At 34.1% G+C, this 18,787-nt stretch overlaps 1 protein-coding gene across 3 annotated transcripts in view; it reads right to left on the reverse strand.

The window, feature by feature from the left end:
• Positions 1 to 18,787, reverse strand: part of LOC145279729 (DNA ligase 4-like) — a 73,404-nt gene that overhangs the window by 40,021 nt on the left and 14,596 nt on the right. For all 3 annotated transcript variants that reach the window (XM_080131022.1, XM_080131020.1, XM_080131021.1), the window contains exons 4-8: positions 15,803 to 15,904; positions 10,574 to 10,882; positions 5,465 to 5,569; positions 2,761 to 2,867; positions 831 to 976 (exon numbers count right to left, since the gene is read on the reverse strand). In XM_080131022.1, the coding sequence (XP_079987148.1) occupies positions 831 to 976; positions 2,761 to 2,867; positions 5,465 to 5,569; positions 10,574 to 10,882; positions 15,803 to 15,904 (769 nt within the window). The remainder of the gene's footprint in view (positions 1 to 830; positions 977 to 2,760; positions 2,868 to 5,464; positions 5,570 to 10,573; positions 10,883 to 15,802; positions 15,905 to 18,787) is intronic.

Here is an 18,787-nt window from a genome sequence, read left to right on the forward strand (position 1 = left end):
TTTTTTCTCTTCAATTTTGATTTGATGATCAACATATATAATGCCACTCTCACTCCCTAAAACTGATTTTTATTGATTTTTTTAAGAACCCCCTTCCATAAATGAAACCAATCAGTTCTTAAAAAATGCTCTTATGACCTGAAAACTTGCATTGCAAAAAACGATTACATAAACATTTTATTTAAAGAATAAAAATTTGTTATATATATATATATGTATACCAACTGGTATTTTGACGCCCTCCCCCCTGCTTCTTCACAATAATGCTGAAAAAAAAAAAAAAAAAAACAACAACAAAAAAATAAAAAAATGAGTAAACAGAAGGTTGGTATCCTTAAACTGATTGATAGTTAAAATTATTTTTGATACTTGTCCAAAATTCCACATATTAAAAAACAAAAATACAGAAAAATCTTTATGATGTACGCACACATGATGAAATGAAAAGATCATTCAAACATCATGTAAATTCATCAACTAGCTTTATTTTTATAAAGAAAATAATTTTTAAATGATTTTAAGCGATTAATGGGAAATCGTAGGCATTACATTGCTGATCTCACAAGTTTAACTTACTGTGTTATCTTTCCTTGTTTCTTCAAGATGGCAAGATGAGACGATCCCCTTTTACTTACTTATGAAATTTGATTTTCTTAGTTAAAAATAAAATTACTTGAGCAATTTACATAATTTTTGGAATATGACATTTTTGTTCCATCACAAGTACACATATCATACAGATATTCTTATTTTTGTTTTTTCAATATAGGGGAAATTCCGGGCAACTTTTTTTTTTTTCAAACAGTAAACATTGCAAATTACAAACTTACCAAATGTTTTTGTGGCTGAATGATATCCAAGCATTTCTCCATCCAAAATGCATGTATGAATTTCGTCATAAAAACAATTGTGGATGTATTGACTTAAATTTCCATCATATTTTGTGCAACCAAATGAATTGCTATAATCATTTCCACTAAAATATAAAGAAAAATTAAAAATTAATTTTCTATGAAGAAGTAATTAAGGAGAGAGTAAGTCCGCACAAAAAAGGATATCAAAAAAATAAATTTTCCCATAGTGACTAAGGAGGTTATAGTTAGCTAATGTACTTCCTAATTTTCAGTGTAACACTAATGGAAACGGCAACAAGGCAAATTGATTCCTTCATGTTTATTGTTCTTCAATATTTCTATTGTGAAGCGATTTATTAAAATAAAATATAAGAAAAAGGACATTATTGAAAAATATACAATAAAAATTAACAACATTATAAAAAGATAAAAATAACACAATTAGTCTTTATTTGCACTTTTAATAACAAAATTTAAAAAATAAAAATTTTATTTTATTTGAAACTTTATAAGAAATATATGTTTATGAAATTTTAAAAATAATTTTTTTTATTTGAATTTATATAATAAATATGTGATTATGAAAATATAAAAATAAAATTATTGAAAGCAAAATAACAAATATATAACAGATATAGGCATGAGAGAAAAAAAATGAAGGAATGATTTGCCTTGTCATCGCATCCGGTAGCGCAATGCCGGAAATTAGGAAGTATGTTAGCTGACTATAACCACCAAGGAAATATATAGAAATAAAAAACAAAAATCCCAGACAAAAAATCTTGGCAAAAGGTCATAAGGTCTTCAGAGTCAACCTTTCTACATATTTATGTACATCCTCAAAATTAAGGGTTCAAATGAAGGCTTGCTGATAGTGGTAATGAGGGGTTTCAGTATATTTCCCTGCAAAAAAATAAAACAAACTTTGCTCACCTCAAAATTGATAGATTGAATCCAAAGTAAAATTTAATATTGATAATGTCAAAATATGGAAAGGGTGAGGAACTAGTTAATAAAATTTGATGAAAACATTGGTTGCCCAAATGGTTTCCTGTGGGTTGCACATGGTCGGTTTGAAATCCTAGGTTTAGAGAACGATGATTTTCTGGACACAAAACAACCTTCCTATTCCTATTTGTTTTTCTTTTTGGTAAGACTAATTTTTAGGAAATTTTCACAGAATCCTAAACAGATTCAAATTTTTCTAAATTCAAATAGAAAAGCAAAACAGAAAAAAAAAATTAGGAAGAGAAAGCATTGATACAATGCAAGGGAAGATTGCAGCTTAAAAATCAAAAGATCCTTTTTCTTTTTTCAAAATAAAATCTATATTATATTTCTCTTTGCTTGTCTGTCTGTCTGTTCCACTTTTTCTTGGAAAATACTTGACGGATATGGCTGAAATTTTGTACATACCTTTGTTATGATAAAGTGCAGCAAATTATTATGGTGTCAGTTTGGTGTACAGTGTGGGATATGAATTAATAAAATTAGTCACCACAATCCCACATTTACTCTAGAAGTTTTCTCAGAAACTAGTGGGCCAATATGGCTGAAATTTTGTATGAACCTTTGTTATTATAAGGTGCAGCAAATTAAGCATTATGGTATTTGTTTGATGCACAACTAGGGATCAGTATTTAAATTCAATTTTTTATTGGAGACTATTGAGCTGATATGGTTGAAATTTTGTATGGACGTTTGTTATGAAAAGATGCAGTGAACTAAGTATTATGTATTCGTTCTATACACTGTTAAGGATTAATGCAAAAATGAGCATAGATTTAACCATATTCAACCATCAAGTATTCATTCTAATTGAACAAACTAAAAGTTTAGTTATTGTTAATCCTCCTTATAATCAATATAAATGAATAAATGAAATAGTTTTGTTTTTCTGACTAACCTTCGAGAGAAATACTTGTATTCACCTTTTCGTTTATGAAGCAACATTCTTTCACCATCAAATTTTGTTTCAATAAAAAATTGCTTTCCGGCCATTACTTTAGCAATCTGCAATTATGAGAAAAAAAAATAGAAAAGAAAAAATAGAAAATCATTGCTTTCCCCCCTACAGAAAACAATGTTTTGTTTTTTTAAGAATTATGATTATTTTATAAATTATCTTTGTAATCATTGACATATTTTAGGGAATTACAAAGTGGAAAACTGAAGGAAAAAGAATGATTAAGGTTTTCGATTTCCTTGTAAGACAGACTTGCACAGCATCACCCTCATCTGTCTCAAATAATCCATGTAACTATTTGGCATTTCTTTTTTCTTCCCTAAAGGAAGTTGACACATATTGCCCTTGCAAATGTAAAATGGTAAGTTTCCAGTTGGTAGAGATCACAAAGGCTACCAGTGGTAAACGCTATCTCCTTCACAGATATGAACTAACTAATAAAATCAAAAAGCTTATTAAGCCATGTCCATCTCTGCAGAAAATCTCAGGAAGAAAACAGATTATAGCTTTGGACTAGAAAGGAGAAAATGTTAGCATAGGGGTTCTCCTTTCTGAAATATCTCCTTCTGGTTCATAAGCACCATGAGTCCAATGAATAGTTTTACTATTTATGCAAGACAAATTAAGACATGACAAATGTGTTGTTTTTTTTTTAGATTTAGGAGAATATTTTTTTAAAAAAAGTAGGAGTCAAAAATATGAAAAAAAATTTGTTTATTTTAAAAAAATGTTTTTTTTTTACATCAAGTGTTTTTGAAGAGTAACTGACAAAAATGTTTGACTCATATTTTTAAAAAATATTCTTTCAAGTTTGAAAAAAAAAAAAAAAAAAAAAAAAAAACTTATTTTATTTACAAAGATTTTCAACAAAAATAAAAACAACAGCATGTCAATTAGTGTAAATTAAATTAAAATCAGTTGTTTCTGCAATTAAAAAACATTAAATTTGACACACTGCTTCCAAAAACTTGATACTTCAAATCTCTGCTATCAAAAACTAAACTCTAAATCTTAACACTCTACTGTTAAAACTCAACTCTAGAACACAACACACTGCTAACAACGTTTGCTACTCTGACATCCAAGTCCAAAATCAACCCTGTCTCCGAAAAATCAGGCCCTTTATATCCAACTGGAAGCATCTTATTTGCATGTTATGTCACAGCATATAAAAAGAAAAGGTGGCTATTTTTTTTTTTCATTATTTTTTCTGTCTACACGGAGCTGCAGACTGCACCCCAACCAACTTTATACTAATTTTCAATCACAGTTTCTTGTTTTTGACACAAGAATCCCAGGTTGTTTGAATGACGTGCTTAAATATCTCACAAATACAAAATCAACAGGAGTCATTTGTCGTGCCTTAATTTGTTGTAGCTTTTATTTGCTTATTTTTTTTTCTTCTTTTTTCTGCAGTTCTCTTAGGATCGTTGGGAGTTTTCATTTTATTTTTTTAATATTTTTTGGCATTCAATATTATTTATAGTTTTTAATTAATATTTAACTTTAATTACTTTGTATTATTAGCTAGTTTTTATTCGTTTATTGTATTTTTTTTTTTTTTTATTATTTTCTGCTGTTCTATCATATTTTTTTCTGCAATTCTTATTAGGTGTTTTGACATTTTTTATAATTAAGTGGGAGTAACTATTTATATAGTTATTCTCAGTTTAAGATTTTTTTTTAATTAAAGGGATGTAACATTTTTTCTTTTTTAAAGACTAGTTAATAATACAAACATAAGTAATGAAGGTTAGAAATTAATATAAAACTGCAACTATCAAGTTTTAATTTTTAACATAAATAGCTTCCGAAAATTGTAACCTTTTAATATGAGAATTTGATAAGAATTTTAAATCTAGTTTAAGTAACTTTATTTGATAGATAATGCTTCCAAATTTGAAAGGGTGATGAAATAATTCGTTCTTTTTGTTTTTAAATATTAGCAAAAGCAAAAGATCAACATGGCATACTTGTTTACAAATAAAACAAAAACGTTTTAATGAATTTTAGAACTTTTGTTTAATAGGATTTTTCAATTTCGTTTTATCTTATACTACTGCATTTCTTTATTTCAATAAATGATCGATCTATGATTCAATGTGTAAGTATCAAAGTTACGTAGATATGAGAAACTCAATACAATTTAGTGCTTATACAGTGTGGGGCATAGGTAAAAGTCGTAGTTACATAAGCAGAAATCATAGTTATATAATAAATTAACAGTAAATCTCTTTGATATATTTACGGTTTAAAAATAGGTACCTATACCAAAGTTTAAGAAAAATTATTTAGTAAAATTTTAACTCCAAATAAAAATCAGTTTTATCGCATTTTGCTAATCTGCATTTGATAAAAGCAGAAATCCTGTAAAGCAAGGGGAGATAAGTCAGTCTATCATTTAGTCAAATGATAATAAAAGCAAAAAACAGAAACTGATTTTTACCTTTAATTAAAATACTAATAATAATTTTTTTCCCTAATTTTTGGCAAGGATACTTATGTTTGTCTGGTACGTAAGTAAATCGAATAATTTTTACTTGGAATGCGATTTTCACTTCTGTGCTATACTGTATAAGTACCAACAATTTAATTAATTTATCAAGATTTTGTCAGGTTATGTATTTCAATTTGTGTTACTTACTTTGTCTGGGTTTCCAAACTCACCTAACATGGGAGAGAATGGAGAGAAAACACTGACGGCGATTTCGTGTGATCTCAGATTTAGATCATGAAGCTGTACACAAACCTGGTGTGGAGAAAGAGAAAAAGAAATTGTATTGCAGGATTCATTTTTACTACAAAAAGATAATCTCCAACATAAAATTGATTTTACTCTTGTAATAATAAGACAGGAAACTTGTTTGGGTAAAACATTGTTAAAATTCACACAAACAGATTACTTTGATGTACTACTTCATTTACATTTGCTAAAAAGAAAAGGAGTTTTTTCTGCTCCATCTTAATTATTGTATTCTATATACATATTTATCTTCTCTTTATTTTGGTTCATCGTACATGTTTACCTAAATTGTCTCATTATTTATTATAACAATGTATGTTCATTTAAATTTAGCACTATTTAAATAGATATGACAGCTGCGATTCAAATTTTTTTTTGTTTTTTTTTTTAAAAAATCGCTCCAGATAAGGCATGAAACTACTCGATGTAACAAGAATGAAAGCTGATTATTGCAAAGAGAGGAGATGCCTATTGAGCTTAGTCTTGAAAAGGGTCAAGGATATAGGTAGGAAGAAAACAGTCAGCAGGAAAAGAGTTCCACAAGCTTGCACTTCTTGTAAAGAAGCTACTGGAATAGGAAACTGTACTACAATGACATATTAAAATAGTGAATCGGCGGGGACCACTAGACCAATGAGTCAAATGAGCTGTAACAATCATAGGCCCTTAACGTCGAGGACGACGATTGGCAAGGCGCTTCAGTCTTCTACAGTTCAGGAAGTCTGTGTATTGCTGGCAGGATCTTTTGGCACCAGATCTTATAGCAGCTTGCCACTTTGCTCGGTTGCCGGCAGAGGTTTCCCAAGTGTTGTGAGGGATGCCGAAGACCTGGAGGTCACGTTTCAGGACATCCTTGTAGCGGAGGCGTGGCCTGCCAGCACAGCGAGGGGCATCAGCTATCTCTCCAAAGAGAAGTGCTTTTGGTAGCCGGCTGTCGTCCATGCGGCAGGTGTGGCCAGCCCAACGTAAGCGACGGATGCGCAGCACTGTGTACATGTCAGTACTCTTGGTCGTGGAGAGGATAGCTGTGTTTGGTACATGATCCTTCCATGTGAATCCAAGAATTGTGCGCAGGCATCGGAAGTGGAAGGCGTTCAGACGGTGTTCGTGTCGGCGGTAGGTGCACCAAGTCTCACTGCCATACAGGAGAGTGCTGAGGATGCAGGCCTCGTAAACCTTGATCTTTAGGTGTAGCGAGAGGGACTTGTTCTTCCAGACTCTCTCACTAAGCCTGCCGAAAGTTGTTGATGCCTTTCCAATGCGGGAGTCCAGTTCACAATCAAGACTGTTGGTGTTATCAACTGTAGAACCCAAGTAAGTGAACTTGGTGACGTTTGACAGTACATGATTGTTTACGGTTATTATGGGTGAAAGCCCAGCAGGCTGGGCAAAGACCACCGTCTTGCCTAGGCTGATTTTGAGACCAAACTCCTCGCAGGCAGAAGCAAAGGAGGAGCACATTGCCTGAAGCTCAACCTCCGAGTTGGCGATGAAGGCAGCATCATCAGCGTACAGGAGTTCACGGATCTGTACGCGGTTAACCATAGTTTTTGAGCGTAGCCTGGCCAGGTTGAATAGGCCTCCAGTACTGCGAGTGTGAAGGAGCACTCCAGTTGGGTTTGGGAAGGCTCGGCGCAGAACAGCTGAGAAATATATTCCGAACAGAGTAGGAGCTAACACGCAGCCTTGCTTGACACCACAAGAGATGGGGAACTCTTTAGAACGAGAGCCCTCAAACTGTACTGTAGCCTTCATCTGATCGTGAAATTCTTGTATGGTTTTCAGGAGTTTGGGAGGGCAGCCCAGTAGACGGAGGACTAGAAATAGCCCTGATCTGCTAACATAATCAAAGGCCTTCGTCAAGTCAACGAAAACTGCATAGAGAGGACGGCCTTGCTCAATGCATTTCTCCTGGATCTGACGAACAGAAAAGATCATGTCAGTGGTAGAGCGGCCAGGTCGAAAGCCACATTGACTCTCAGGAAGAATTCTGTTGGCAATAATCTGGAGACGTGGCAGGACTAAGCGGGCATAGATCTTTCCAGGCTGGGAAAGTAGAGATATGCCACGGTAGTTGTTGCAGTCGCAGCGAAACCCTTTGTTCTTATACAGGGTAACTATGTTGGCGTTACGAAGTTCATCGGGAATAGTACCTTCATTCCAGCAGATTGAGAAGAGATGATGGAGTTCCTCAGTTAGTGAGTCACCACCGCATCTGAAGATTTCTGAAGGTAGCCCATCCACGCCGGGGGCTTTGTTGTTCCTCAGTAGCTTGATGGTCTTGTGTACTTCATCGATGGTGATGTCGTAATCTAGCTCATGGAGGACTGGTAGTTGGGGAACAGCAGCTATTATAGCAGCCTCACTAGCTGCTACAGGTTGAGCATACAGTGAGCTGTAGTGCTCCACCCAACGGTCAAGCTGATCATCAGGATTGGTGAGTAGTTCTCCGGTCAGAGATCGCAAAGGAGATGATTTCTTCACAGGAGGACCTAGAGCCTCTTTCAGAGCTTGGTACATGCCACCGGTGTTGCCGGTGGCAGAGCAGTCTTCAGCACGCTTGGAGATGTCACTCCAATAGTTGTGTTTAACCTCTCGAGTTAGGCGCTGCACTTTTGAGCGGCTCTGCTTCCAGAGGCTAGTAGCTTGAGGAGAGGGGTCCTGCATCACAGCCAGTCTTGCCGCTCGCTTTTCTGCTAGTGCTTGATGGAGTGTGTCCGCGTGGTGTCTGAACCAGTCCGGCTGCTTTACTGTACGTCTACCAAAACTGGAGAGTGCGCAAACTCCAACAGTGTCACGAATCCGCAGCCAGGCAGAGGCAGCATCCTGAGGGGGTGCAGACTGGACAAAGGTGGATTGTATTGAAGCTTGAAAATGTTGGCATTTCTCCTTGGACTTAGTAGCAAGAACATTGAGCGTTGAAAGTGGTTTTGAGCAAGACAGGTGGATTTTCTTTGGCTTTAGTTTAAGCTTACAGCGCACAAGTGAGTGGTCTGTGTCACAGTCCGCAGAGTGCATTGTCCTGCAGTGGATGATATCCTGGAGGTGCTTCTTTTGAGTGATCACATGGTCCAGCTGGTGCCAGCGCTTAGAGCGTGGGTGTTGCCATGTCATCTTCGACCACGGTGAGCCCTTAAAGAAGGTTGATGGGATGCACAGCCTGTGTGTAGCACAGAGTTCCAGAAGACGCTGTCCATTTTCATTCATAGAGCCCACTCCGTGAGGACCCAGGACATCAGGCCAGGCATTGGTGTTACTGCCTACTCGAGCGTTGAGATCACCCAGGATGATTATGCGGTGACCGCGGTCGATTTTGGAGAGGGTCTCACTCAGCTGGAGATAGAAAGCATCTTTCTGGTCATCCGGCGAGGTGAGGGTTGGGGCGTAGGCAGACAATAGGGACACTGGACCAGAGGTGGTGTGTAGCTGTAGTGACATTAATCTGGGAGAGATGGCGACGGGAGTTTCGACAAAGCTGAGCAGCTTGTTGCAGATGGCAAAACCCACTCCATGTTTTGGTCTCTCCAAGTCAGGGCAGCCAGTCCAGTAAAATGTGAAGTTAGCTTCACGTATGGAGCCATTTCCAGTGAGCCATGTCTCGCCTAGTGCTGAGACATCCACCCCCAACCGGAGTAATTCCAGGTCGATAACAGCAGACTTCCGAGGATGAAAACTGTCAAGAGAGGAAGTCACCCCAAGGGAGCGGACATTCCAGCAGGCCAGGTGTAGTGGGGAGGCAGTAGCAGGATGTCGACCGGGGCGCGCCTGCCTAGAACGCGGGCCCTGCCGAGCAACGACAGCACCCCCGACTGCAGGGGGCTCCCGAATTGCCAGTCGCTGAGAATTTATTCTTGACATATCCATAGTAGTTGCCTGAAACGTCAAGCGCCGGGGCAGGGAAGTAGTGGATGAGTGCATGCCCAGAACAGAACATCCACCTCTGGACCCAACATTGCGGACCCCAGCGGAGCACAGGAGTGCGACAGCTGGAGCAGTGGTAGGTTGCCCCGCAGTACCCGCTAACTGGGTGTTGATCCCTGACCGTTGATCGTTCTTGATTCATCCGCTCAGTGATCCGCCATGGGAGACCGGTGGTTGAAAAATATATCAGCTGCGCTCATACCATGACTGCCAACTCCTGCTGCCGAGATGACATTTTGCTATTTGACCACATAGCTGGGGTCTGGATTGGTGTAAGCCAGGGCGTGTCCTCACGCCGGAGGGCCATGCACTCAACACCTCTGGGGCTCCAGACTACTCCGAGATCCCACATACACTTAGCCTGGGGCCGCAAGGTACCCAGTTAAACCGTGATGTACCACGAGGAGGTGGCATGCGAGTCTTGACCAGTGAGACGCTCTAACCACCAGTGGGCAGGGCTTACTAAACTGCCTCCCCTTCACTCTTGCGAGTATAGGTGGCGGTTACAGCTGGAAGCAAGAGGAGCAAAGCACCTGAAAGCCAAGCAGCTAAGCACTCTACACATTCACTAAGCTACAACACTACACGCTCAAAGGCCCTGTGTGCAACACACCACATCATTACTGCAGGGGGCTCCCGAATTGCCAGTCGCTGTAACAAAAGAAGCAGGAAATAGATCAATTATGAATAACACATGCCATACTATTATGGTATGTGTTTTTCAGAATTTTTTAATCTATTTCTTGCTTCCTTTGTTCCAGCTCTTCTGACTTGTTGGTCTAGTGGTCTCCATTAATTCACTGTATTAATACCTCATTGTCATGCAGTTTCCTATTCCAGTAGCTTTTTTTTCAAGTACCATGCAGACTTGTGGAACTCTTCCTGCTGACTGTTTTTCTTCTACTTATAGCCTTCTATACCCATACTCTTTTCAAGAATAAGGCCAATAGACATATCATGCCATTGTGATAATCATCTTTTGTTCTTGTTAGCTCTTTACATCAAATGGCTTCATGCTTTGTCTAGAGCGATTTCCATTAAAAAAAAATTTGCAGGCAGCCTGTAAATAAACATCTTGGAATTCCTTACTTTTTCCAAACTGTTATTGACGTTGTACATTTCATCGGCATCTGGATGAAACACAGCTAATACAGATTGTTGGCTGAGGCCAACTTTCAAATCCTTCAAGATCATTCGAATCAACCATTTTTGTTCCAAGGCGGTCAAATTACGTAGTAGGTGCATCATGTTCTTGCGCACCAATTCTTTGTTCTTGCTGGAATTATTGATTGCAATGGCATCCAGGCAACGATTCACGTCAGCAATGGTCAGTGTTCCCTGTTCTGGGCAGCGGTTCTTAAGGACAAAGTAAGCCATGTTTGCAAAATCTCCAACACCCTAACAGATTAAAGAAAATAAAATAAGCATAATTCAAAGAAATCTTTAGAAAATAATGAAGATAAATTGTCAAAGGAAATATCAGTGTTAATTCAGATTGGAATATATATATACATATACATATATATATACATATACATATATATACATATATATATATATATACATATACATATACAGCAATAAACAAAAAAACTTTTATGTTGTACCTACTTGTCAGGAATGAAGATTTTATAAAAAAAAAACCCCAAAAAATTGATTAAGTTACTTTTGTTTTTACTTATGAAAAATAAATTTGCCGTATTTTACTGATGAGTGACGGGGACGAGGCCATGTTTTACTAGAGAACATAGCAATGGAAGGTAATCAGTGTCAAAACAATCACCGATTGCCTCCATTACTATGTTCTCTAGTAAAACATGGCCTCGTCCGTGTCACTTATCGGTAATTTTGACAGTTTCCACGTGCATTAGGGTTGTCTGCCCTTGTCTACCGATTTGTTGCATGTTTCCCCCCCCCATCAAAATAGTAAAATTCGATTTTCTTGAATAAAAAAAAAAAAACTACTTGATCAAATTCTGTGATTTTTTAAATCTTTCATCTTCATCCCGTGACTAGTATGTATATCACACAGACATTTGTGTATTTTCTTTAAATTTTAAATGCCGCCATAAGTGCCAATCTGAATAAACACTGAAATATCAAAAATAAATAATGAAAAGCATAACAAAAAGTCAGCAGTCTTATGTTGTCTGCTTTTTTTTTTTTTTTTTTTTAAACACTCAATCGCAGTTAGGCATGGAGATCAGTGGACTTCATTCATTTGATATAAATCAGATGATTCTGTTGTTGGCATTGGTTTCCCCAATATAGTTCTAGTCAAAATTCTTTCTAGAAAAACATTGGGTACCTACAGAAGGAACCATGCAAAGGCTGCCAATATCTTAAATGAAAATGTTTCTGTGGAACGAACAGAATTTGAACTTGGCACACCCAGGTTGGCAGTCTGCATTGTTATTAACTTAGCCACCATCACCTCCTAATCATCAGGTTGAGAAACAATGTTGATGTCGAATAGATTTTTCCATCTCTCCAAGATGTGAAATACATGCACTGGGTCAAAAGTTTGGACATTATGATGGGTGGAAGCAAGTAGTAACAGGGCTCTACATTGCGACTGAAACAGTCGCATTTACGAGTGACTTTTTCAAAATGGCGACTAGAAATAATGAAATGCTTATCTTTTGGCGATTGTATTTCTTTTGCTAACGATCTTCCAAAGCTCACTACTGAGTGAAAAATATCTTTTCAACTATTTTTTTAAATATAAACGTGCAAAGTTAAATTATTTAAATAATAAAAGTTTAATAGAACAATATACTTTTTTTTTAATGAAGGCTGTTTAAAAAACATCTGAAGACATTAGAATGTTTATACGTTCAAGTATCAACATAAAATTTGTTGTATATTTAGATTTACACTTATTAAAAAAAAAAACTTTATGATGTACAAACTCATCACAGAACGAAGATGTCATATTCTAAAAATCATATGGGTTTGGCTAGTAACTTTTCTATTTGGCTAGTGCACGAAAATATTTAGTTGCCAAAGGTCAACTAAAGATAAATTTATCCATAGAGCTCTGAGTAAGTGCTAGTGAACTCTTTCTTAAGAGGCTGCTGAGCATCATTCATTTTCATACAAATCAGATGATTATTGTTGGCATCGTTTTCTTCAATATATTTCAAGCTAGAATCCTTTCTAGAAAGACATAGGGTACTTATAGTAGGGACTATATGAAAGTTGCCAACATCCCTAAGTGAAAGTATTTCTGTGGAAATTAGATTTGAACTTGGTACATGCATATTGTCAATTTGTGCTGTTAACCATTGAAACATTGTCGTCTTCCTGCTACTGCTCCATAACCATCTAAGACAAGTGGATAGTAGACAACAAACATTTTCTATACTATATTTTTGGCCTCTTTCTATTTTATATTTTTTGGAATGTAATTGAAAACAATAGCGTACATGTAGATCAAATAGCATCAATAGCCGACAAAACAAAATGAAAAGATGAAAAACATAAATACACAACAAATAAATGTTATCGAAGGCAAGATAAGTTACTCTTCTAACTACATGGATAATGTTTTTATGTTTTAACTTATTTTTAAAGGTTTTTTTTTTTTAATTTACTACATACCTAGTGTTAACTCAGTTAAGTTAGAATGGAAAAAAAAGGCTAACATTAGATGATCACAAAATAAATAAAAATTAGACAGAATCACAGCTAATAGCTGTCATCAATTGTGTGAAAATATGCTTTACAAAACTGCATAATTTTATTACCGGTATTTTTGTGTAATTTTTGATTTTTGAGCAATTATTGAAACTCCACATGATTGTCTAATGCCAACCATTTTTTTTTCTTGTTCTAACCAGACACTAGATGTGTATTAAACTAAAAACAATGCTTTAAATTAAGTTAAAACACATGCAAATAAAGAAACTTATATAGGTAAGTAATATTTATTTGCTGTATATTTGTTTTTTTTTCACCCCATTTTCTGTTGTGGCTATTATTTATAAATTGTTGTTTCAGCTAATGCATCAACCAGCAAATTCTAGCTTTGCTACAATTATAATTTGGTAATTTCCTATTGTCCTCTGATGATAAAAATAGCAAGAGTGACATTCTTTGAAACTCCATAGAATAAGGACTTTGAAAATTTTTTTTGGAGTATTCTGCTGAATAATAAATTTAATTGTAAATTTTAATTTACAGTTTTAAATTCTTTTATTTTTCCCTATAATAATCTCTACTTTCTATTGTGTTTGTATTGAGCTTTTTTATTTGGTTGGGATCAATTCATTAATATATGAATATTAATATTTACATTAAATTGAAGTTTACCTCTGATTATATCGGGTAAACATTTCTTTTCTGCTGTATTGATAGTTTATATATATATATATATATATATATATATATATATACACTCCTATGAATTTTTTTTTTTGTGTATTGATATTCATATTAAAAACCTCTTTTCTATTTCTTTAAAAAGAAAATACAACTTTGTTATATATGGGTCGTGGAATTGCATTCATCTGCAAAAGATCTAGCTAATTTGCATATTCTTTTAAACATTCATTTTAATTCTCTATTTGTTTTTTTTTTTCAGTTTTCTTATGGGGTGATCATCTTTAGTTAACTATTACGTGTAATTATATTCATCCATGCAGATATTCTACATGATTTATACTTGCATAAGGTTATACTTAGCACAAATCTCTTTCTATATATATATTTATGTATGCATATATATATATATATATATATATATATATATATATTTGTTTAAAAAATTTTGCTTAACACACTTCAGTCAATTTTTAGTCCACATACATGAAACTTAATATATAGGGTATTCGAACCCATGTGAAACTTTGTATTTGGGTTTTAGCCAGAGAAAATCGGTGCAAAAGTGAAAATTAAAAAAATGAAATTTGCCAGATGAAGGTTGAACGACAGCATTACGAATATGCATGCATAAGGTAATAGCTATTGGGTTCATGTTTTAATTTGTAGCCTTGCAGCAAACACGTGTTCATAGTTCAGGCATTAATGTCGAAGGAAAAAGTTGTAAGCTAAACATTTTGATTTTGATTCTCAGTGGTGGCGCTCGAGTCATTGTTTTTAACTTTTTAAATCATTACAATATACTGGCTCCAATATAATATAATAAATACGAAATCTGCATTAATCAAAATATCATATTTAAGTATATTGTACGACCAGGCAATGCTGGGTGGTCTGTTTTATATATATATATATATATATATATATATATATATATATATATATATATATATATAAAGAAGCATAAATAACAGTAAATTAAAATTTACATTTAAAATTTATTTTTTGACAGAATAGCTCAAACAAAGATAATCCTTATTCCGCAGTTCAATTTGTTTAACAATCTTTTTGCATTTTATGACCACCTTCATGTAATGAATACAGTTTCATACTATGCTAAAATCAGCAAATTTTTAGCTTTGCTTTATGTATAAATTTGCTAACATTTCTTTCCATCTGAAGAGAAAAAATTTATAATCTTTGAAACTTCACGGAATATGGATTATGCTTCTTGTGTCAAGCTCTACTTCCTATTGTCATCGTACTGAGATTTTTTATTTGGTTGAGATTAATATATAAATATTTTTATTAGATTGAAGTTACATTTGCTTTTATCTAGTAAACTTTTCTTATCTATTACCTGATTGATATATATATATACGTACTAGCAGGCTGCCTGCTAATGCCCAGTCGTAAAATAGGTTTAAATGATATTGTAATTTATATTTATTGTCATAGAGCCAATTCTCTATTGATTATCATATTGTACCCAATATATAGTAGTAATTTCAAAAGTTAAAAAAAATATGACTTGAGTGCCATCAGCTAGAATTGGAGCCAAAATATAGCTCTTCAGCCTTATTTGTTACTATTTGCACATATAAAAACTAAAATAACATTGTAAAAAAGTATAAAAGTATATTTGCATATGTGTAGAATGGAATTTTAAGTTGACTTACTCTTGCCAAGTTCCAATTTTTTTTCAATTTTGACCCCCTTAATAGCTATTTTTGCCAGCTAAAAACCAAATCAAATTTTTTCCACAGGTCCAAAGATCCTATATATCAAGTTTCAAGTCTGTAGACAAGGTCATTTTTATATATCTATATATAGATATACACACACACACACACACACACACACACACACACACACACACAACAATAATTGATAGTGAAATGATATTTTGAAATAGTTGAGTAAAAAATTTTTTTTTAGATATTAAATGATTTCGAAACTCAAGTTGACAAATTGAAAGAAATTCATAAAACGTACAAACTGAGTAGTTTTGGTAGTTTTGTAGTGCAACAATTTCAATGCATCTGCGCTGTCCTTTGCTAAACACAATACATCAATCAGAAGCCGAGCCAACATGTGCTGAAAAAAATAAATAAAAAGATGAGGAGTCAAAATAAATATTTTCTACAAAACTTGTTTAAATATTTGGTGGAGGTATTTCATTTTCAGACAGAACTTGTCTAGTAGGTTTAGATATATTTTAATTATATTAGCTTATATATATTGATATATGATGAATTAAACATGTTTTGGTGAGTATTCCAATTAGGCAGATATATATATATATATATCTGCTATTTTTTTTAAAAGAAAATTTTTTTATAGTTGCACAGAAAATTTGGGATGCATGTATAAAAAGCAACACAATAAAATTATAAATATAAAATAGTAGGAGAAATGTAAAAAGAGAAGTAAATGCTACAGGAACGGGTTATGTAATAGGAAAAATATAAAGCGAAAGTAAAGCAGAAAATCCAAATGAAATATACAAATATATATATAGAGAAAAAATTTACCAAAGAAAATTTAAAGTCGTTTTTACAGATAGCTTTGCATTACCACAATGGCAGCGGTTATATATATATATATATATATATATATATATATACATATATATGGCAATTAAGCTACACAGAATATTCCGAGTTTCATTCTCGTAAGAATTCCTCAAGCCTGACAAATTCTCCCAAAAATGAAACATGGAATATTCTGTGTAGTTTAATTGCCATATATATATATATATATATATATATATATATATATATATATATATATATATATATATACATACATACACACACACACACACAAAAATGACAAAAAGTCTATATTCCAAATTCCAAGATGTTGTTCATCTTAGCATTTATTTATTTCAGCATGTTAAAATGTTCAATTTTTGACAGCACCTGTTTTGTAGCGCAGAAACACTCATATAATTATTATGTCAATTTTTTTAATATTTCTTACCCTGACTCATCAGAAAAATAAGAACTCGTTAACTTTAAAATGAACAGGAAAAAGAATTTCAGCATGATTACTTAAATCCGAAAAAAAATATGAAGATTAATTGCATTGTTTTTATGATATTTGTGCCATCTTTGATTTTTTTCTTTCTTTGTAAAATTAAGGAGTTATTCTTATTATGCAAAAAAAAAAAAAAAAATTTTATGACTGTTTCTGTGCTACGAAACATGTCAACAATTGAACATTTTAACATGTTGAAAGAAATAAACGACAAGATGAACAACGTTTTGGAATTTGGAAATCGACTTTTGTCATTTATTTGTATATGCTCTGTAATTATATTATATTTAACATACATTGAGCTTCATAGATAAAAGGATTGATATAAATAAAGAGTGTAATATAATTGAATATGCATATTTTCCCCACAAACATATATATATATACATATATATATATATGACAAAATTGAAAAGGAAACAAAAGGATTAAAATGTCTTTATGAACATAACAGAGCCATTAAACTCATCGATGTGAAAAATGCTCTTGTTTTGCGCTTGAATGTTCGCTTATGTTGCAATAATCAAATAAATTCATAAATTGCATCACAGATGCTTCATGGAAAGAAACCTGATTGCACGCTTAATCAATAATATAAAGTAATGCCTGTTTTTGTTGTAATTTTCTCAACCCTTGCCAAAAAACAATTGTGGAAAAGCTATTCTAATAGACAAGTTATGTCCCAATTTTACCTCTCATTATATTTTTTGAGTCTCCCTTCTCTTCACTTTGGACATTACACATACCTCCTTTGCTTCCATCTTTTCACAGTAAATCTATCGTATGACCCCTTCCTTTCTCCATCTACTGTGTTAGTCTTTTTCTCTTATTAGGTTGGTGCAAAAATAATGTCGTTTTTGACGTTCAACTATATATAAAAAAACATTATTTTTGCACAAACCTAATAACATGATTATCTTCTACATACACACACCTTTCTAACCCATTATACCTACTCTCCATTCACTCACTACCTAACTGGCAGGCCAACCATCTCTTACTACAGCCCATTCTGCATATATTTTGAAAAGCTAGCAAATTAGGTAAAGTGTGCTTGGACCTACAAAAAACGCCTGAATAGTCCCATCAACATTCTTCAGCAGGAGTGCTGCAAGTGAATAGCAATAAACTCCTTTGAGAGAAGGTAAAGACTGGGAAGGAGGACTTTTTAGGGTGAAACAGAACCATGCCTGACAGCAACAAAGCCATTCTCGATATACATGCTTACTTCTTTACTTACATATACCCAAGTTTTTCCCCGCACCGTTTCAAATCATTTCTTCTACTGTTATATTGAGAAATTATCTGTTATCTATCTTTATATCTGTTCATCTAGCTATTGATCTATCAATCAATCTATCTATCTAATTGGAAGTAATCAAGAGATGAGATGTAAAACTATGTTTTGATAAAAGTTGTCAAAACATGTTAAGGTGTAAACTGGACAAGTGCACCCGAAGCATTTGATCAACTGATCGGAAGTACGCGTCGCTGTTGTCACATGTTCAGGTTAGTAGAGATAATAGATGAATTGGAAAGAAGACATCAAACAGATGACGGTTTAACAGGTCGTCCCCCCCTCCCCTCACCTGGGAGAGAGCTGACGTGTCTCAAAATGGAGACTAGAATTACCCCCCCCCCCAGCAAAGGTATTCACTTTTCATTCTTCTGCGATCGACACCTGCGAAGTAATAAAAAACTATATAAAACCAACAATCGTCTTGGAGTTGAAATGCATTCGTCTAGTTTCCAGTTTCCATCCAAGAACAGATGAAATTTTCAGGTAGACCAAAAGACCAATGATGCAGTTGAAAAGTTGATGAGGTATGTCGAAATACATGTATATGTTTATGTCATGTCTGACACATACACACACGCAACACACACACACACACACACACGCAACACATTTTGATGATCACGGAACATAAATAGACT

This window comes from Euprymna scolopes, chromosome 7 (assembly GCF_053919585.1).
Source record: "Euprymna scolopes isolate OS-2025 chromosome 7, ASM5391958v1, whole genome shotgun sequence".
Lineage (NCBI taxonomy): Eukaryota > Metazoa > Mollusca > Cephalopoda > Sepiida > Sepiolidae > Euprymna > Euprymna scolopes.